The 22,285-nt window shown below is 37.5% G+C and overlaps 1 protein-coding gene across 2 annotated transcripts in view; it reads right to left on the bottom strand.

The window, feature by feature from the left end:
- Nucleotides 1-6,858: 6,858 nt before the first annotated feature.
- Nucleotides 6,859-22,285, bottom strand: part of PPP2R5E (protein phosphatase 2 regulatory subunit B'epsilon) — a 163,428-nt gene continuing 148,001 nt past the window's right edge. For both annotated transcript variants that reach the window (XM_004612367.2, XM_004612366.3), the window contains exons 12-14: nt 19,354-19,481; nt 16,963-17,064; nt 6,859-11,568 (exon numbers count right to left, since the gene is read on the bottom strand). In XM_004612367.2, the coding sequence (XP_004612424.1) occupies nt 11,469-11,568; nt 16,963-17,064; nt 19,354-19,481 (330 nt within the window). In that variant the 3' untranslated portion in view covers nt 6,859-11,468. The remainder of the gene's footprint in view (nt 11,569-16,962; nt 17,065-19,353; nt 19,482-22,285) is intronic.

Raw genomic sequence — 22,285 nt, 5'->3', positions numbered from 1 at the left:
GTGCTATGTCCCCAGCGCTACTTGTATATGTATATAATTATTATACTACGTATATAATTATTATACTAACACACTATTTTGATGACTGTAACTTTAAATTCTTGAAATCAGAAAGTGATATACAATTTTGTTCTTCTTCAAGACTGTTTTTAACTAATAAGGATTCCTTGAGATGACATCAATTTTCAAATGATTTTTTTTCTATCTCTGAAGAGTTTTGAGAATTACTGACATGCTAACAGCATTTTCTCTCATTTAAGCACACAGATGTTTCCACTTTTTCTTTCCATCTTTAATTTTTTCAGCAATGTTTTGTAGTTTTTTTTTCTTTTTGGGCCACACCCAGAGGTGTTCAGGGTTTACTCCTTGCACTATGGGATGCCGGGACTGAACTCACGTGGGCCACATGTAAGGCACACACCCTCACTCAGGCCCCTGTCTTGTAGTTTTCATTGTACAAGTTCCTTCACGATCTTGGTTAGGTTTATTCTGAAGGATTTTATTATTCTTGATGTAAATGTATATAAAATTATTTTGTAACTTCCTTTTCAAATTGTTTGTGCCTAAATATACAACTAATTTTTATTGACTTTGTATCCTGTTTTGCTGAATTCATTGATAATTCTAACATCTAATACAGCCTTTAAGATTTTCTATATATGATTATATCTGCAAACAGAGATGTTTTTATATCTTTCTTTCCAAACTGAATCTTTTATTTCTTTTCATACCTAAATGTTCTGGCTAGAAGTTCTAGTATCATACAAATGTAAGTGGTGAAAGTGATCGCTGTTATCTTGTTCCTAATCATGTACGGGAAACTTTCAGGTATCCACCCTTCAGTTTATTTACTGTTGGTTGTTTAAAGGTTTTTTTTTTAAAATCATATTGTCATTTCCTTTGATTCCCATTTCATTGGGTGTTATTATTATGAAAGGTAGTTGACTTTTCAAACCCTTTGCATCATTGAGATGCTCAAGTGGAATTTATTCTCATTTCATTAATGTGGCATTTATTCTGATCCATTTTCATTTTGTACCATCATGGCATTCAAGGGGGAAAACTCATTTAGACTGGACTGGAGTGATAGTACAGCTGGTAGGGCGTTTGCCTTGGACGCAGCCAACCCAGGTTTGATTCCTCCATCCATCTCAGAGAGCCCAGCAAGCTACCGAGAGTATCCCACCTGCAAGGCAGAGCCTGGCAAGCTCCTTGTGGCGTATTCAATATGCCAAAAACAGTAACAAGTTTCACAATGGAGACGATACTGGTGCCCACTCGAGCAAATCCATGAACAACAGGATGACAGTGCTACAGTGAGACAGTGCTTTGGGGGTCACACTTGGCAATGCACAAGGGATAGTCCTGGCTTTGCACTCAGAAATTACTCCTGGTGGTGCTCAGGGGACCATATGGGATGCTAGGAATGGGACCTGGGTCGGCAGTGTGCAAAGCAAACACCCTACCTGCTGTGCTATTGCTCCAGCCCTGAGCTTTCACTCTCTTTTCTTCAGTCCATTTCACTTTGTTAATCTTTTCAAAGTTTTTCTTAAAAAACTTTTGCTTTTTTCTTTTAAAATTAAAAAATATATATATCTTTAAAACATCATGATTAACCAACTTATTCTTAGTTGTGTTCTAGACATAGGTTCTACCATCAATCCCACCGCCAGTGTTTTCTTCCCACCAGGGTTTTCGGTCTCCTTCCCACCCACCCCTCTCAATCCCCCATCCCAGCTTGCCACCTCGACAGGCACATTTTTAAGTTTGGTTGCTGAAGTTAGGATCTGTTGTTTTCACTGCTGTTGACCCTGTGGTGGGGTATTTAGCTATACCACTTCTTCACACCACAGATGTACTGGACCCTTGACCCCTGCTCCCTATTACTTCCTGTCCATCTCTTCTCCCCTCCTTGACTTTTCTTCTCTATCCTCCTTCCTACATTCTGGGGCCAAGGAAGATGTAGGCATCCCTTCTTTAAAACACTGTATTCCCAACTGCACCCATTTGTGGGATATAAAAAACGTAATAAAGATGCCTGCTCGAGCAAAGCTCATCATTGTCCCGATGAACAACGGGACTACAGTGCTACAGTGCTACCCAAGGAGAGTAGAAATAAGGGCCAGGAGGATTGGAATTGGAAGCCTGTTTCAAGCGCTGGGGGAGAAGGCAACTGGGATACAGAAGGGACCAGTATAAATAACAAAGATAGTTGGAAATGATCACTCTGGATAAGAACTTGTGCTGAAAACAGCTAGAGGAACAAACATGATAACCTCTCAGTATCTGTATTGCAAACCAATAAGAAGGGGAGAGGGGGTGTCCAGAAGGCAGCTGAAAAAGGGAAAAATATTCCTGTCTGCAGTACAGTGTCTCCAACATCTCCCCCCTTTTTGTTTAGGACAGATTTTAACCATCATAACAACTCAAGCTTAAAATAAAATAAATGCTAGGTACAAAAAGTTCAATAACAATAGTAGAACACCTATTCTCTAGGACAGATACTCTTTCAGCAGGACCCATCCAATGATGAAATCCCAAGGTTGTGTTTCTCCTCTCCTTGTCCAACAAACATATAAGCATTCATAATATTAATCGTTTTGTATGGGCATAGCAAGAGATGCATTAAGCTTTTAGAATTGCTCTCCTGGGCCACCTCAATCTCAGACTACAGTGCTCAGGCCAGATTAGTCTTTCCTATCCCTAGCAGGGTCCTAGTCTCGTCATTACTTTAAGATCATGACAGCACTTGTCCATGACCAGACTCAACGTATAGTTAAGAATGAGGCACTTTGGCCAGGCCCATCTCGATGCCAGGGTAGCACATAACTTACCGCTTGCCCTGGGTCCTTCTCGTCCCCCGTTGGGACCCTGCCTTTTAGAGGGCTAGGAACTGAGGGCAACCAAGGCTACAGTCAAGAAAGCAGATGCCCGGGAATTAATAATATTCAAAGCCAATTAAATCCCAATTGCAAAGGCATATTAATAAATGTCTTTGTCCATACAAAAAGGACTTGCTCTGAATAAACTATGCAAAGGACTCAAGGAGAAGAGAAAAACATTATTTACAAGTCAACAGAACACTAAGAAAGAAACTACAAATAAACACAGAGGAATGGGAGCACTGTGATGGGAGTAACCCAATAAACCTAAACTACCTGAAGCTATGTAATCCTACAGGGGTGAGAGGAGGGGGGAGGAAACATGGTAAAATTCTTTCACCATGAACGCATGGTTTAAATTGTTTTTTGGTTTGGGGGCCACACTTGGCGATGCTCAGGGGACTGCACTCAGGAATTACTCATGTAGAGCTCTGGGGACATATTGGATGGCGGGAATCAAACCCAGGTTGGCCATGTGCAAGGCAACTGCCTACCCACTGTGTATTCTCAAGTCCCTAAAAAATTTTATATTAAAGACTGGTGAGGGTAATAAAAGCTCAATGGTGTACATGATACTACCCATGTAAATTTAAGGTTTTAATCATATAAATATATGTGGGCAGATAGAAATGTTTTTCTTGAAGGCTATCTATAAAAACCCATAGTGAATATATAAAATGAAGTATTCTTTAAAGGAAATTAGGTACACTACCCAAAGATTAACCTTTAAAATACCATGCCAAACTAAAGAAGACAGTGGCAACAGACACTGAAATGACTTTTCAAAAATTCCAGAATAAAGACATCTCTGCAGACTGTAGATTAGTGGCTGCTAGAATTATTGCTGGCAAAGGGGTGGGGAAGAAAGGAATGGGAATGATGCTACTGAGGCTCCTTTGCAGGGTGATGAAAGTGCTATAGATGGGAGTCATGCTATATCTAAATAGATTAAAATAATAGTGGATTGCTTAAATTGTTTTGTGATTTGTTTGGGGCCACACCTTGCAGTGCTTAAGGCTTATTCTCGACCTGCTCAGAGACTGCTCCTGTTGGGGAAGTGGGGGTCCATTAAGTCCTGAAGACTGAACTGCACTGACTTCATGCAGGGCAAAGTGCTTTTCCCACTGTACAATCTGCCCATCTCTGAACTGTTAACTTTATATGGGTGAATCTCATGGTCTGTGAACTATAACTAATAAAGTTGAATTAAAAACAAACATGAAAGAATTTGACTAGTTTTTACTTTGGGGAAGAAGTTGAAGATTTAGGGGTAGAAAGAACTTATTTTATACTTTAAGATAGTATTTGACTTACTCTCTCTGAGAGTATTTTTACAAAACAAAAACAAAATTAAAAAAACATTGGAAAAAATAAATAGGATGCAGGTAGAAGGGAACTGGAGAGAAGTTGCTGAGAATAGGTGCTAAAACAGTTAAACTGATGAGCCAAAATAGGAAACAAATAGTTTAGAGCTGGTAATCTCATTTCCTGTTGAAGATGTAAGTGGGATGGGGTTACGATAAAGGACTTGAAGAGTATGATACAGAAACACAGGATAGGCTTTGGGGGAATGGGGAATAGACAGGATAGCAAGTAGAAGTGCAAGGATTAAAATAAGAGGCAAGTAAATTTCAGACTTGCAAATTCTGCTGAATAAAATTTGATATACATACTCACAGTGTTGGTTACTGTTCAAAACAAGAGTGTCAGAATCTGCTTCAAACCTTTGGTAGCTGTGTGTTAATCTTCCTGTGAAATCACTGAGCCTCAGTTATGTTACTTTTAACAATAAAATGCGGATAATAACATAGAACCTAGGATTGCATTGGAAGCTTAACAATGGTTACAGAGTTCGTACCACAAAAAAAATCCCTTGATTAATGAGGTACTATAATTTTAATTCACATTTAAACCAATATTGTAAATATTTCATAAGATAAGCATTTTCACAGTTTATAATATTAATTTCAAGCTACCATGTTTAAAGTTCTTACATACAGCTGACCTGGTTTTGATCCCCAGCACCACATATGGTCCCCAGAGTCACATCAGAAATGATTCCCAAGCAGAGTCAGGAGAAAGCCCTGGCACAGCAGGGTTTGGTCTCAAAATTGAGAGAGAGAGAGAGAGAGAGAGAGAGAGAGAGAGAGAGAGAGTGTGTGTGTGTGTGTGTGTGTGTGTGTGTGTGTGTGTGTGTGTGAAAGAGAGAGAGAGAGAGAGAGAGAGAGCAAGCACGTGTGTATTAAATATCTATATACCTATATAGATATACAAACACACACATATATGTACTATAAAATAAATCCTATTATTACAAAATCAGACAAAGCCCTTTTACTCTGTAGAACTGAAGTTATAAGGAAGCGAGGGAGGGACGGAGGGGGGAAAGAAGGGTAAGAGGGAGGGAAGGAACAGGAGAGAACATGGTGTCTAATTTAACTGTGACACAGGGGATTTTGGTACTCTGGTAGGTATGGTATGGAAAAATACTTAGGAGTAAATTGTACCCCTAAAACACACTTTTGTAAACAGTAACCTCAAATTTAAAAAAAAGTTACCTGCAATTTGCAAATAATACTGATGCTCAGATCAAGAAATTTTTCCAAAGTCACAGAGATGAAATCACCTCCTCCCAAAGTCACACAGAACCCAAAATGAATCAAAGGGTGGCGCTGTCCCAGTCCACAGTCTTCACTTCAGTAGACTTTGGCCAAAGACATCACACCTGTAGAGCTTTGGCTAAGCAAAGAAGACCGTGGCTGATATCCATCCTGGCTCTGAAGTTTGGATTCATTAAGTTTATGAATTCAAAAGAGGTGAACTAAATTAAGAGATTGAAAAAAAGACAGAAAGTCTGATCATCAGAGAAAGGCTAATACCATGGACATTAGCTCAATCAATGAATACAAATGTCTTATAGGGACTTGAAACTTTTGTTTTTTAATCTGCCACTCCAAGAAAGAAAATCATACAAGAAATATAATCAGGAAAAATATAATTTTAAAGCCCCTTAAATTTTCCATATTGTCTTAAAAAATAAAAAATAATCTACTGTGTAACATGGACTAGATCTAACAGTCATCATGAATATCCATAATGCATTATAAATACAAATTTAGGAAAGAGGAGGTGGACTGTACATTTAACTTCCTTCCATTACTGTAAATATTTATTTATAAAGGAGGAGGCAACGTTCTTGGATTATATACTCAACTGAAATCATCTCAAAAATTTCTTTGAACCTTATAATCCTGCTGTATTTAATCTCACTGTACTTTATTGAAAGCAAAGTCTTCAGATATTACAAATGGCAATGCTTTGAAACACAGAATGGCTGACTTAAAAGGTACTTTTCCTCCCCAACAAAAAGTTTAAATGAACTGTAATCATTAGTTAATAACTTGTTTCCAAATCTGATGTTTCAGTTGGCCACGTCACACATAAATCAAGTTATTCACAAGGGCAGATTAAACTGTAGATAAAAGATGACACTTTTCTTATGTCACATTGAGGGTGATCCTCTTCCACTTAAGTCAGTGACTAAGAACACATAGTGCTAGTGATACCATGACATTTCTGAACCCAAAGCCAAGCGCCAGCAACAGTCTGCTGACAATGAGCTATGTTGAAAGTGAATCTTTTGCTCCTCCAGGGGAAACACTATTTGATGGATGAGAGAAGACAAGATAGTCTTGCCACGCCCTGTACATGTGTACACAAATAATTTGTACACAGCCAATTTGTAAACAAATAATTGTTACAACCCTTGTGAACTGCTCCTTAAAAAAGTACATACCCCAGTCATTCTCTGGTTTTCTCATTGGAAAATCTAAACATACTAGCCCACACTGCCTCATAGTTAAGCTGATTGAACATACTGTTGGTATGGTCCAGAAAGGCCATAGTAAACGGCCTGGTATGGTCCAGAAAGGAGATAGAAAATAAGCAAGCAAACAAAAACAGTCAGGCACCTGAAAACTCTTCACTGCTTCTTTATTAAGATGCACCCACAGTACAGAACCTCTCACACATCTGTGAGAGGGGAAGGTTACATTTCTCTTTGGGAGCACCTTCAGTTTTTTTCTGTTACCACTTTGAAGAAAATAAATCATTTTCAAAGAAAGAAGACATTTTAAATTCCAAGTGTTTCAAGTGTATAAGACTCAGCTTTGCATTTTGTTGTGTTAAAAGGAAGTAGCATATTTTAGCCAGAGCTGGAAGATTGTTTTTTGCGGCATTTAAACTTTGATGTGGATCAGAAGTCTTCACTGTCTGGTTGAACTGGTCTATAATCTTCATATGCAACTTTTCATATCAAAAATGTTTCATTTTTACCTCTACCTACAGATGCTGTTAAAAAAAAATCGCGCGCTCACACACACACAAATTAAATTTGAAACCATTCATGAACCACAGCATTTCTAACAGAGAAATGAACTTTTGCTGCCCTCTCCTGCTAAAACAATGAAATACTAAAATACCGAAAGATTCATGAAGCTAAAGCGAAATCCTCAAACCAAAAGCAAAGGACATATTCTCATTATACCTCAGTCAAAAATCAGACAACAACCAGAAAATGTATTGGTAATATTTATATTTGATAGTTCCCCATTGATACATGAGGTTTGGATTACAACTTATTTACAATAAGTGATTTCCAAAAAAGAAAAGTAAAAAGGGAGGAAGTAGGGAGGGAGGCAGGGAAAGAGGGAGGGAGGGAGGGAGAGAAACCTACAGACATCATAATATGGGAAGTTTATTTCCAAGAGATACTACTGCTGCTATCGTGCACAAGAAGCAGCACAAATTAACATTCCACTAGATCAAAATTTGTTCAACTTTCTCTCAAGATGCACAATCCTTTTAGATTTTCAAAATGAAATACTGAGAAATATAAAAAGCATTGCCAATATACCTACTACAAAAATCCTTTGTATGGCTCATTCCTTAACTCTACTCAGAGAAGCAGCTGAGCCAGAATATAAAAATAAAAATATTGATGTGCAAATAAAATATCACTGATCAAGTCTTGGAGACACCTTTTTACTAGAGGTGACTGTCACTTTGTGATAACATTGGTAATAGCATCAAAAGAGAGATTCTCTTTATTTCCTGGGCCAGGTCAGTGCATCCAATTAAAGGAGGGAAAAAACAGGAGGAATAAACAAAACAAAACAAAAGCCAAAACTCTGAACATTTAAAAGAAAAAAAAAAGCCAATAACATCCATACATCTTCCCTTTCCCACCCCCCCACCCCACAAAAAAATAAAAAAGCTTTTAAAGCTCTAAATATACTTTTTTTCTTCTTTTCATAGTGTGATTGAGCCTAGGGCTACACATTTAAGTATAGCAGGTGCAATTACAAGCAATTCCTGGCTCTGCACCCTGGACTGTCCCACGCATAGGAGGAGGTACAAAATAAATTAAACCCTTCCATTTAGGCAAACAAGCCCAAGATGAAGGAGTATAACCCTGCTTGTGAGTATCCAGCGGCATTGAGGGTATTATTTCTTACTTTTTTAGTTTTTTATTTTATTTTATAAAAAACAGTCAAATGTTAGGGAGAGCAAAATGTAATAAAATTTAAAAGGACAAGGAACAAAACACAGAAGGAAAACAACGGGGGACACTTGCACAGTGAGAAAAGGAATGCATGCTTGATTCAAAGTATGAGATGGGTAAATTCACTCACATGGTTTTTCTAGGCCCACAGCCTAAGGCTTCTGCATCATTCTAAACCACAGGGTTGGTTGATTTGTTTTCTTCCAAATACACTCTGAATCCTACCCCTGAAACCAATATGGTAGGGATAGTTTGGAGTGATCATCACTCACTAACTACAATATTTGCTATTTAAAAAATATATTTATATATAGTTCTGGAAATTATGAAGCAAACAAAAATATAACACAAAGATGCACTTGTCACAACTAACTCAAGTTGCAGCAACAGCAGAATCGTGGGAAAGGACAAAGAGAGAGGGCTGCTGCAAATGCAGCAAGTACGTCCTTAAATATGTCACATAGTGCAACAGTCAGATTACCTCAGTTACTCTGCGTCACCCGACACAACATGACACATGTCACATTGTCACTTTCAATTAAAAATGAAAAGACAGTGTTCCTTCTCAGAAGTTGCCCTATGAAGTTTAGACATATATCTATAATTGCTTCTTTACATATGTCTAACATTTGGCTTTATTCTTCTTGGTTTGGAATGACCAACATATAAAACTGACATCAGGGATAACTGTGTACTTCCTACCTTAACTCTGAGGACAGGGTAAGGCGCACAAAGGGATCCTGGTCTTTCACATTTCAATCACCACATTTAATTTTAATGGACAGGGATAATTCATAAACCCGTGATTTTAATGTTCTCTACCTAAAATGATGAACAATGGCCCACCAATAAGGTTTATACTGTCAAAAAAAAATGTAATGCAGAATCAAAATGGATGGGCTACAATCAGATGGGCTAATGGAAATGATTTGTTATAAATTTATTTTTTTATCTTTAGTACTCAAATTTGCACCTTTACTCCAGCACTTTAAAAATAAGTAATTTCATCTTTGGCAGCCTCTGCCAACCACACATTAGATCCCCATTATTGTTCTTTTGAAGAAAATCTATTCATTCCATTAAACCATGTTGTATTTGGTGTTGCATATGACACTTTTACTGCTGTTTCTTTTTCAGAATTAACAATGCCAAGTCTCATTTTAATTTTACAAAGTTATTGAGATGACAATATCCATAATTAGCCGACCTTTACACACAAACTGTGACCTGATAATCCTGAAACACTACTGGGAAGAAAGGTCAGTGGCTCCCCCCCCCACTTTTAGTGGAAACAATAAAACTGCATATTCTATTTTATATTTAAAAATGGAAGGAAGAAAATATACAAGCCCATATTGTATTGATATTGTATTTCTATTTAAGAGCAACAACAGTTCATATGTTCATGTTTGCTACTATCACAATCCAACACATGAACACTGAGTCAGCTCTATACCACAAATACTGCTGGATGTGATGGTTTAGGATTATCAACTCACTGCTGCCACATTCAGAACAAGCAAAAGCATCCTGGAAATAAATCCCAAAACATTTATCATTCGGTACATAATAATGCAACTGCATTAGGTAAGTACATACTGTACACAAGTATTATCAGCATTTTTATCTCCCCAGATGTAAGATTCCTCTTTTAAATAAAAGCAGAGAGCCAGTTAGATATATCTATAATACAGCCCTAGATTTTGTTTAGTTTTTGTTTTTCTTAAACAATTTGGTCACAATGCACCTTTGATATAAAAGCATTTTTAAACTTTATTATTAATACTCAGGACATTAGGAATTTCCAGATTTTTTTTTCAGTAGCATTTGTAGAACCACTTTTGGTAACAAATACAGTAGTTAGGAATTACGCATCCAATTCAGAATGCATAATAATGTGTATCCTGAATCCTTTCTGGCTAAAAACAGGGCTGGCGCTGTGATGAAATATAGAACGAGAATCTACAAAAAACACTGTAACATGTTTGTTTTTTTCCCAGAGGCTACATCCTCTTTTGCTGGAATACTTTATAAATACATATTAAAAAGTAAGGCAACAACTCCAAACAGTCCAAGCTGTTTGCTCAACTCTATTCCCAATTAGATTCGCAATCCTGGCGATCAATTTCATGGTTATCTATTTAGTGTTTGTCTTTCTTATTTCAAAATGGTCCAAAAGGATGTTCTCTGACATTTCAAACACATCTCTAGTATGTGTGTTCAATGATGTATGCAACTAATACTGGCCAGGTACTGAAGCCTATGATGACCCAGTGCCTGTTTTCAAAGGATTCAAGACATTGATTTGAATTCACTGTAAACTGATCTGTGAATCCAAAATTCCCTTCCCTACTATGTTTATCGCCTCTTCTCTTTTACTCCTAATTTTAAAACTAAAGGAGTACCAGGACAACCTGGTTACTGGAAAGATGCTCACTCCAGTAAACAAAACTTTTTTCAGGGACCTTTGTATGACATGGTCCCATTAAGTATGGACATTCAACTCATGAAGATGTGCAAAAGGAAAAATGTCAAATTACAATCAAGTTATCCAGAAGAGGATGGCATACAAATTTATAAGGAGATGACAGTCTTTTTTTGTTTCCATTACTATAAATACATTTAACAGCTTAGCAGAAAGACAAGCTAAATTTAAGATTGTTCACATTTGAAAAATTTTTCATACTCTCTGCTAATGATAAATAAGGAACTCCCAATAATGGAATTTTAACACAGCAATTTCATCAACAGATCTTTGAAGACTGCTTTTAGTTTTTTAAGAGGGTTAGGACAATGATTATGTTTGCAAAGTTCTGAGAAGTCCATCTACTGTCCAAATGTTGGATTGAAGTTCTTATTTTTTTTTCCTTTACTTAGAGACGGGTATATACAGTGCTGTTGTAATAATGAAACAAAATGTGAAATCTACTGTAAAGTTGCACAATACAGAAAACTGTTGCTCCATCTTCTACTACATAAATGTGTGACTCCACAGGTCAGTAATGGTGCTGTCATTATTTCTGTTAAGTTGGGATTATCCCATCACGCCTAAGACCTCTCTTTAACTCCAGATCCTCCAGTTTTTTCCACAATTCTTCACGCTCCTTTTCTTTCTTTTTCTCACTGGGAAAGAAACAGAATATAAGGTGAAAAACTGAAAAGATTTAAGAGAGAATATCTAAAAGCTGTTGTTTTGACATCTTTCTTTCCTTTCAATAAAGATCTTTCAGAAGTTTGACATTGAGCTTTGTGGTGTTTTTCTCAGGCCATATCTTTTTTATATAAAAAAAAAAAAAGACATTTACGCAGACAAAAAGTACTAATAATAGAGTATGAGATGAGAAGAAATTTTTTTTTTTTTTTTGCTTTTTGGGTCACACCTGGCTCTGCACAGGGGTTACTCCTGGCTCTGCACTCAGGAATCATCCCTGGCGGTGCTCAGGGGACCATATGGGACGCTGGGAATCGAACCCGGGTCGGTCGCATGCAAGGTGAACGCCCTACCCGCTGTGCTATCGCTCCAGCCCGAGAAGAAAATTTTAAGATTTCACATTAATATCCCTTAGATACTTAGCTTAATTTAGAAAACTAACTTCAAAGTTAACAAAAAAACAAAAATGGGGATTTCTTACATGTCTGTTATCCTAAAACTAAGGGCATACACTAATTAGTTTTTACTTCAGACACAGTTAAAATATGATTTCATCTTTGTTTTCAAATAGTTTCTGAAAAGAGATACTAGAAATGACAGAGCAGTAGTCAAGGAAAACGATTTCCCTTTATCAATATCTATCTTTCTAATTCTTTAGCACAATATTAATCGGTAGTCAAATATTAATAGACAAAATAATCTAAATTATTATTTTATACCCATATCTAATAGCTACACTACATATTTTTCTTGCACATGAGGGTACATGCCTAGGATACATATGACATAGATTCAATTCTTGGCAATACAAGGTTGCCAAGTATTGCTGGGTGCAGCCCTGGGGAACCCCAGTACAGCAGGGATGGCCTGGTTAACCCAGGCACCATAGGGCACAAGCAACATCACATCCTCGGGCACTTTTACTAATCTGCCAGCCCAGCTGACCAAGAATAGCTTGGTAGGGTCCCTGGACCTTCTGAGTTCTACTTGGGAGGTCACAATTTGTGCGCGCGTGTGTGTAAAAGAGAGAGAGACAGGAGAGAGAGAGAGAGAGAGAGAGAGAGAGAGAGAGAGAGAGAGAGAGAGAGAGAGAGAGAGAATGAGAGAGAGATCAATTTGTTGGACTGAGCATCATTGATATTGTACTAAATTTGAATATTTAAACTCTTGAAATTTGATGCCATAGTAATCTGAGTAGTCATCTCTAGATTCTCAGATTTTACTTTATACAGTTCACCAAATAAGCAAATATCCAAAACGAGGACCAACAAATTGCAGTGTGCCAATATTTTTAGATCACCCTATTTTTATAAAAGGAGGGTTGTTAATTTTAACATCAATCAAGTATAAGGGAATCTAATGCAGGAATATACGACTGAATTATATATTAATTAAATTCCATTAGAACTAATTCAGTGCACTATCCCTAGTTTTCTCCTTTGTGATGAAGGGTAAACAATAAGCCAATATTTTACTTGAGAAATCATAAATTCAGATAACTTCTGAAAATGAGGGTCCTGCCATCTCAGGCATGAAAGATACAGTACATTTGCTATTTCACTTAGCAAGGATTTATCTTCAAATACAGTACAACAGTTATTCAGGGAAATCCATATTGGCTAAATAAAATCTATGCATAATCCCAGTCCTATTATTTTCTGTTATCACCAAATACACTAAGAAGTTATATATGTAGCAAATGCAAGAAAAGCTAATCATCCTTCCCCAAATTCTCTAGAGTAACGTAAGTTCATTTCACTCTATAAAGAGGCAACACTTTTATATAACAAATATCTTTTTATAACTAATATTTTAGTAATTTAAGCTTTATTTACAATAATTAGCTTCAGTTATTTCAAATGCAACAACCTGCACAGTATAAGTTTATGGTAGACATAACATGTTTTCAACAGCTATTTGGTAACTTTGTCCCTGAAAAATTAATATTTACAGAGCAATAGGACCAAGGCTAGATAATCCTCCAGTCATAATTTTTTTCTTTTAAGTTTTTGGACCACATCCAGTGATGCGCAGGGCTTACGGCTGGCTCTGCATTCAGGAAACACGACTACTCATGCTCAGGGGACCATATGGAACTTTGGGCACTGAATCCAGGTTGGCTACATGTAAGGCAAACACACTACACTTTGTACTATCGCTCCAGCCTCTCCAGTCATGACTCTAACTGTAGGAAAGCTGTTTTAGAAAGTTATCACTTTTGGTTTTCAGTTATAGACTGAGGATAATGTTGATCTACATAATTGTCACCATGTATTACAGAGTTGCAACACGTAGGGCCTTTTTATCTGGCAGACAAGGTTGGTAAGCAAGGGCTCAAATGAAAAGCAACTGAACCATATACTAACTTACTAATGTCCTGGTTTATGATTTAAATCATCACTCTTTAACCTGCCCTGCAAGTGGCCCAGTGGTCTTCAACCTTTCTGTACTTGCAGAATAGTACCAAGACCAGTGTTTGAAGACTAATGGTTTAAATTAACTGCTATTCCTTGAAAACTCATCATCGTATTACTGATGCATTTCACTCTTGCCAAGATTACATGGGAGTTTTATAGTATTCAGTGAAATCTGTTCCGTGGGACCTTTTTCCCAGGTGAATTTAGCATATATCTTTTATAATGACAACTTTAATCCTTAAAATTCTAAATATTTATAACACAGTTATTGTCACTCCCGTTCTTTCCCACTTTCTCTCTCCCTGTGGGTGGAAAATTTAAAACTTAACCATATTATCATACATGGGATAACTGTCAAATTATAATCCAATTTTAATTTTATATGCCACAAATGCTGGCATGTGTAGTTACTTATTCCACCCACCATTTTCAGATTGGTAATATTCAAAAATTTTGTCTGAACTGAAACCATTACTAACTTCTTGACATCCAGAAGAGAAATCTTCCATTAAATTCTTCTCTGACAATATAATATGTCTCTTTTTTCTTATTTCCCATTCCAGTATCAAAGGAAAATGTTCCCATCTATTCAGCAAAAGCCTTCTATTGCTCACCTGACAACATATCACCTTTCTCTTTAAGAAAGTCCACTAACCCTAAGTCACTGTAATATATTACATCATCAGAACCAACTTCACAAAAAACATACCTAGTTCCAGATTCATTCTTATCTTTTTTCAAGTTGGCCTATTTTGTTTAAACAATAATCAGAAAACCATTCTACGACTGAAATTTCAATAAATATCATTTTAATTTGAATGCTTTAGAAATAAGAGCTACAATAATCTTCAATTGGGATTCCACATATTTAACTATTCTGTAACCTGGATAACATAACTACTAGAATTTCTGTTGCTGTAAAAGAATGTTATGTCCAGTTCATTTTTTAATGATACATTATGGTATTAAAATGCTTCTTTGCCTCCTTCTTAAAATAACATTTAAAGTATTTTAAATTTATGTTTGGGCAAGGTGGGTTATTTTAAGTGTAATGATTTGCAAAAATTGAAAATATAGCAAATTAAAAGTTGTTTAATCTCAAATATGGCCCATAATTGATGTTTATCCCAATATTATGGCTTAAAAATTCTCAGTGTTTTCTGTCTACAGCTAAGTACTTACTATATTCCAAAATTAAGATGTTTTTAGTATGTCACATGCTGTTAATTTAAAACAATAATTGGAGTGATCCTTTCTCTCCTAACAAACCTTTCCTTATCATTGCTCTTCTATCAGTAAAATGCAAGTAACACTTTCAAAATCAGGCAAAGAAAGAATAAAAGGAGCCACAGGTAGGTTTGCTTAGAAGGGTCAGCAAGGTCCTGGACAGGAACATCCTTTCAGAAGCACACATATACAAAACTAGTGTTTGCTGCTGAAAATATTAGATAAACCAAATGCTCAACTGTTAATGAAGTCTCCAATTTTCTTCAGTGTAATTGCAATAACAACAAGTTCTGAACATTTGTGTGCGTCCTGAACTTCCCAGTTTGAATCCTCATACTTAAAGGTAGTAGGAGAGTAAGTCTCTGGGAAGATGACTAAGTCTTAGGGGCAGATTCCTGATGAATGGGGGTAGTGCTGTTCCCCCCAGAGATCTGTTCCCCATCTATCACATATGGACAGAGTGAGAAGCTAAGAACCAGAAAAAGAGCCCTCATCCAAATCATACTGGCACATGATCTGAAACTCCCTTTCTCTAAACTTTGAGCAATTAATCTTCTTCAGAATCCACCCACAAAGTAAGCACAGGTGGGGGCTCCAGAGATAACACAGAGGCACGTATGTTTCACATACAAGGGTCCCAGTTGGATCCCCAGAACCATGGTCCCTGGAGCACCAATGGATAAAGTCCTCGAGGCTCCCATTCACTGTAAGGCCCAAGACACATTATATCCTCGAACCCTAGCAGTGAACCATGTGGCCTGGTTGGTGAAGTATCACTAGGAGTGGCTCCTGGGTGCCCAGAACACTGTGGGGGAGGCCCCAAACTCAATGCAATTTAATTAATAAAAAATAACAATAGGTGGCATCCCTACACACTGTATTAGCCTAAACATACTAAGACATCATTTGAAAAGTTGGATAAGAAATAATATCTTAGGGGCTGGAGCAATAGCATAGCGGGTAGGGCGTTTGCCTTGCACGCGGCTGACCCGGGTCTGAATCCCAGCATCCCACATGGTCCCCCCAAGCATTGCCAGGGGTAATTCCTGAGTGCAAAGCCAGGAGTAACCCATGAGCAGGGCAAGGTGTGACACCCCCCCAAAAAAAAGAAATAATATCTTAGAACCATCTTAGAACCATATCACTGAAATCAAGAAAGGCTTTATTAAGCTAAAAACATTTAATGTAAAGGGTTCAACTGATTCCTTTTGGTCTTAAACAATTCAAATTTTGTATAGTACCAGACTCTTCACATTATTTTTACTGCCCTCTGAATCACAATGAAGTCATTGGATTTAACAGTAAAAACTAAGTTCTGGGTCAAAGAGTTTAACAAGAATGGTGTCTCATCCTTCCTGCTACTGGAACGAAAATAAGATCAGCCCAATTTTCGTTCAATATTGTAGTGAATTTAGATGGCAAGTGACCAGATGATTCCCTTAAGATGGTCTGACATACCAGTTATGTGCCAGACTTGAACCCTGAGGCAGAAGAGAAACATCACTGAAGGGATGGAGGAAAGCAGCCTTTTTCAAAATGACATGTTATCACCCAGTGGTACACTAATAAAAACACAGCTAATGAGCATGCAAAATGGAATAGATAATAAAACTGTGCTGTTATAATTTCCGGTGCAACAGACAACTTCAGCAAAAAGAAAGAAAAGATGGCAATAGTTTTATGCACAGCTGACAAAAAAAAAAAAAAGGTTTTAAAAGTTACCGCTGACGATCTGACTTGTATGTGGCTGTCAGCTCATCAAACATGGTGCTGTTCATTTCCATAAATGCCTTCAACACGTTGTACACTAATGCCACAATAGCCCTGGGAAGCAAAGAGAAAAAGAATGCCTTGGTTAGAGGTACAGAATAGGATGCTGCTGTATGGAGAAAGCAAAGCACCCCTGTGTCAGTGAGCTCTTCCAACTTCGAATGGGCTCCTTCCCTTTTTAGCCAGAATGACTAGCAATGACCTACAGTTCATTTCTACACCATGAGAGTTACGTTCTTAACATAAAGATAGGTTTCCGAGGAATTGGGAGGATTAGAAAAAGAAAATTCTAATTTTGCCCTTCTAATTATTGATACCCAGAATAGAATGTGGGCAGTTAATTTCACTGAATAAAAACAAAGCAAAAAAACTAAAGCAACTCCCCCTCCTCCCACCCACCCCCGAAAGAAAGAAATGAGCACCTGTGGTAGGACCAACCTTATAGACCTGGATTTTATTTTTAAAGTGAAAATAAAAACAATTCATCAAAATCAAAAGCTATTGCCATAGAAACAAATCAAATATAAATGTATCCACATATATATATATGTATATACATATATATACACACTCTACAATCCTTATTAATAGATCATAGCAGACACCTGTTGAGTCATTTAATACAAGCTGTTGTTTCGAGTTGAGATCTGCATCAGTCCATCTCCTCATGCTTAGTTGCCTTGTCAACCCATTATACATGCTAGAAAGGTTAACCAGCAAGCCGGCAATGGCTACTATTTAGCTGTGCAACATTACACAACTAAATAGACAAAATCATAGTTTCCATTATCAAGCAGAATAAGCTCCTGGATAATGTGGGGACTGTGTAATGGGATATATTATGACCAAAGTCTTGCACTGCTCTCTGCAAAACAAGAATATTACATCTAATTTTTAATAAAATAATTCCCAATATTATGAAAACCGGTATGTATAAAAGTCAGGTCATACATTAAATAAACCATAGATTTGGTATTTCCAAATGGCTATCACATGTATTTGGGGCCAGAAACAGTACAGGGATTAAGAAACATGCCTTGAATGTGGCCAACCCTGGTTTGATGACCTATAACACATATGCTCTCCTTAGTACCACCAAGAGCGATTCTTGAACACAAAACCCCTGGGCACTGCCAGGTGTGATCCAACACCCCCTCCCCATAAATCGTTATCTGTGCTGCATAGAAATGATGCTTTCAAAACATTTTTAAGAATATTAAAATACATACACTGAGCAGTTATTGACACTTACAAAAACTACTCTCTAGATCCTCGTGGCCATCTGCATAATGAGACTTACCTATCTACCAACTCTGCTTTTAAATTTTTTAATTTGCCAGATATGAAAAAACATGTTTTACACTTGTATGTAAAACTTTGTATTATATATGTGTGTCATTTTATATTATATGTTATATATATTATGTATATTGAATTACATGACCCAATTTTAATTCCTTCTATGACAAAGAGAAATATGTAGTCATTCAAGTACAGAATACTTTATCCTTCACATGACTAGGTATTAAACTTCTGTTTTATGATACTAGCAAAGGACATGTATAATAACTGTTCTTGTAAGTGGATCTTAAAATGTAAACCAATTCAGGCCACTCCCTGCTCCACAAGTCCTTCATGTTGCCTTATTCGCTTGGTGAAGACTTACATGGCCCCCACTTCTTTCTTCTCTCATCCTTCTAGTTCTCAAAAAAACCCTGTGCTTTAGGCTTACCAAATTCCTGGGTATCAAAACATGAGAGGAGCTTTTTACATTTTCATGTCTGTGTGATCAGTAAATCATACTGCCAGACGGACTGCCCTCACGACATCCACCTGTTAAATGCCTGTAAAATTCACTTTGAGCACTGCCACCTCATCAGTAGCTGCAAACCTCTCCTCCCAGAGCAGGCCAAATAGCTCAGCTATGATCACAAGTGGGTGTAGAGTCCTCAAGAGCACAGATACTGTAAGAACTTTGACGATACACTTCTGCAAATGATCTGTTTGGGAGTCTCCCCTTTTAGCCAGCAAAATGCAAAAAAAAAGAAAGAGAAAGAAAGAAAGAAAGAAAGAAAGAAAGAAAGAAAGAAAGAAAGAAAGAAAGAAAGAAAGAAAGAAAGAAAGAAAGAAAGAAAGAAAGAAAGAAAGAAAGAAAGAAAAGAAAAAGGAAAAGAAAAAGAAAAAGAAATTTTAGCTTTCCTCGTGTATGTTTTCTGTAACAGCGCAATATCTGCACACAGCAAGTATTCAAAACATTTCATGGCACCATGCTCGCAAAAGAAGGAATAAGAAGAGAGGAAGTGAGAAAAGGAAAAAGAGAGGAAAGGAACTCTGAAAACCTACGGATTCCAGTGTTCTTTTGAAATCCTATAAAGACTGGAAAACATGATGGGAAGGATGACATTCGAGTTTTCTTCTATCAAACTCATGATATATTCATTATTCCAATAATAGAGTGCCCTTTCTGCCACCTGTGAGTAAAGGAAAAGAAATATCTGTTATGACAGAGAAAAAGACAAAGAAAAAATTGCAATTTCTCTAAACACGAGTTTTTTCAAGCTATATTTATAGCATCCACTAAATGAAAAATTTAATATTAACCAGATTTTACATTTGTGCACGTTTACAATCTTTCAAAATGTTTCAAAACCGTTCATCTGTTGGGGAAGCAAAAGATTGGTTTTTCCTACCTATTTATATTCTCCTTTAACACTGCCCAATCCAACATTTCACCCTTCAGAGCTCCCAAGTGGCAAACCCCTTCACCTGACTTCTCTTTGCCATACAGTTTCCACAGCTGTGTTAACCCCTTTCTCTTTGGGGCCACACACTTCAGGGCGCAGTGCCCGGTGAGTGTTTGGTCCACAGCTGCTAGCAACAGCCCAGCTGACCAACCTGTAGGGCAGGATCCCTTGCTCAGCTCCACCTGTATCGGGCCCACGTTGCAAACACACAGCACTCCCTTGGCACCGTGCACAGCAGGAACCTCTGTGCCCAATGAACTAATGAGGACACAAGTCTAAGACCTAACCCTAGCCACATTGGTCAAAAACAGTTAAAGTGTGACCAGCCCAATGTGCAGGCTCTTTCCAGAGCTTCCTATAGCCCCTTCTTTAAAGGGCAAAAGGCAGGAGTTAGGAAGTCCCGAGGCACCTGAAGGAGAACAGAGGCCCACCTGCCTGCTGTTACCTACCCCCTTTCTTCCACACAAATCTACCCATGACCTCCAATCATACTTGGTAGGATGAGTTAAAGTTGCTCGGTCACCTAGGATTTCATGGATTCAAAGGATCCCTGCAAAATAAATCTAGCAATGCCTTAAAATATAAAATAATGACAAAAATAAAGCCTCAAAAACTAATCTCAAATCTCTAAAAATGTAATCATATGGGAAAAGGAATGATTTCTTTTATTCAGACACGTTGTGAAGCATTTTATTTAATCAATTAAACTTAAATTAAATCTTTTAATTTAAAAAATGGAACAAGATGTACCCATCAATAGACTGAGAAATTAGAACTTTTCCATCTATATTATTCAATGTGATTCAATTTAAAAAAAAAAGGAATCCTGGTACTTAGGAAAGACTAGACCCTTAACAGTACAAAACATTTAATAATTTAAAAAAGAACATATATAACAAAGTCAGAAACTATGTCAAATACTTTACAGACATAGTATCTCACAACCAACTTATAGATAAAGCAGGGTCCATAATTACTATTTGCACAGATAAGAAAACTAAGATTCAATAAGCCACTGCTTTAAGACCATACACACGGCTAACAAGTGGTAGACTGCAAAGGGTCTGCTCTGACCAGATTTAATCTCACCCTACAGAGCTGACATGGGGAGAGAAAGGGACATTAGGAGTCAATTCAATGTGGCAGATGCACTGTCAGAGATAGGAATAAAGTAACAGAAGAGAGAGCAGAATGAACAACACGCTGATGAGGAGAGGTGGCAGCAATGTCAGGAGAGAAACAAGCATTTAAGCTGGGTCATTCCAGGCTGAGGGAACTTATAAACTAACAAGGACTTTTTAGAGACCTAGGGAAGGAAACACCTAGCCTTTCTCCACATTCAATTATCAATCTCATGTTTGACTTGCTACTTAATACTAAAAGAGTATCATAACGTCCATCTCTTTGTCAAGGGTAAACACAGAAGTCAGTAACCAGCAATGTCCCTTAATGAGGAAAGGCACTGTACACGCAAAGCAACACCAGGATAGAAGCACTACTCAGTGCAATGTTTTATTATGGAAGCCTACAATTGTCTTAATATTTGCCACCCCAACTCCTCCAAAATGTGTATGTTGTAAGGAAGGTACTATTAGGTGGGGCCTTTGGAAGAAACTTCAGGCCTATCAGTGGAACCCTCAGGAGCAGGCTTAGAAAAGAGCCCCAGTTCCCCACCACTAAAGGACGTAACAAGAAATACGACATAGAACACTGCCTCCATACAACTACACTGGTGTTGAAATCTTGGACTTCCAGACTCTGTCCTGTAAGAAATAAGTTTCTTTTGTTTATAAGCCATCTAGGTGGAGGTATTTTAAAGCTTCTTAACATCAAACGATCTTAAGGCTTCCAAGTGATATTCATTTTAAAAGAGATTCCTACTCCTTGGCTCTATGATACATCTGACACAAACTGAAAAATAATACAAACCCAGAGAATTGAGCATTAAATGCCTGTGTGAAATATCAAATTATATAAGTACTCAGCAATTTTTAAAAAATCCATCCTATACTATAAGAGTATAATATGGTTCATGTACTGGTTTTCCTGCTCCTTTTTTGGGGGGTGGGGGGAGGGCAGTGCATGAGCATGTGTGTGTATGTATGTGAGAATGAGAGAGAGAGAGAGAAAGAGGGAGAGAGGGAGGGAGAGAATCACCACGAGACTGTCATAAGGTCACCACCTTGGCATTCTGACATGTCTTTAACTTAAAGATTAAGATAACAAAGCTAGTTAACCATTAACTAAAGGAAAATGACAAATCAGGGAAAAAAACTCAACACCAAGTGTACCATGTTAGCAGTGTGTGGTGTGGGGAAGGAAGGGGGGTCTGTGCTATCAACTACAGTACAATCTGAACAGGAACTGCAAATTAAAAAGTAGCATATAAAGAAACAACTGGGGGACAAAAGGAGAAGGCAGCAGAAGCCCGGGGCTCACGCCCAGCAATTCCCAGTCAAGCAGGCCAGCAGCTCAATACAAGGTCCAGGGACACAGTGCTGCTTGGACCTGCAGTGACAGGGGTTACCCAG

The sequence above is a fragment of the Sorex araneus genome, chromosome 3 (genome assembly GCF_027595985.1).
Source record: "Sorex araneus isolate mSorAra2 chromosome 3, mSorAra2.pri, whole genome shotgun sequence".
Lineage (NCBI taxonomy): Eukaryota > Metazoa > Chordata > Mammalia > Eulipotyphla > Soricidae > Sorex > Sorex araneus.
The sequence above is the reverse complement of the archived record's forward strand: the minus strand, read 5'-3'. Positions and strand labels throughout refer to the sequence as shown.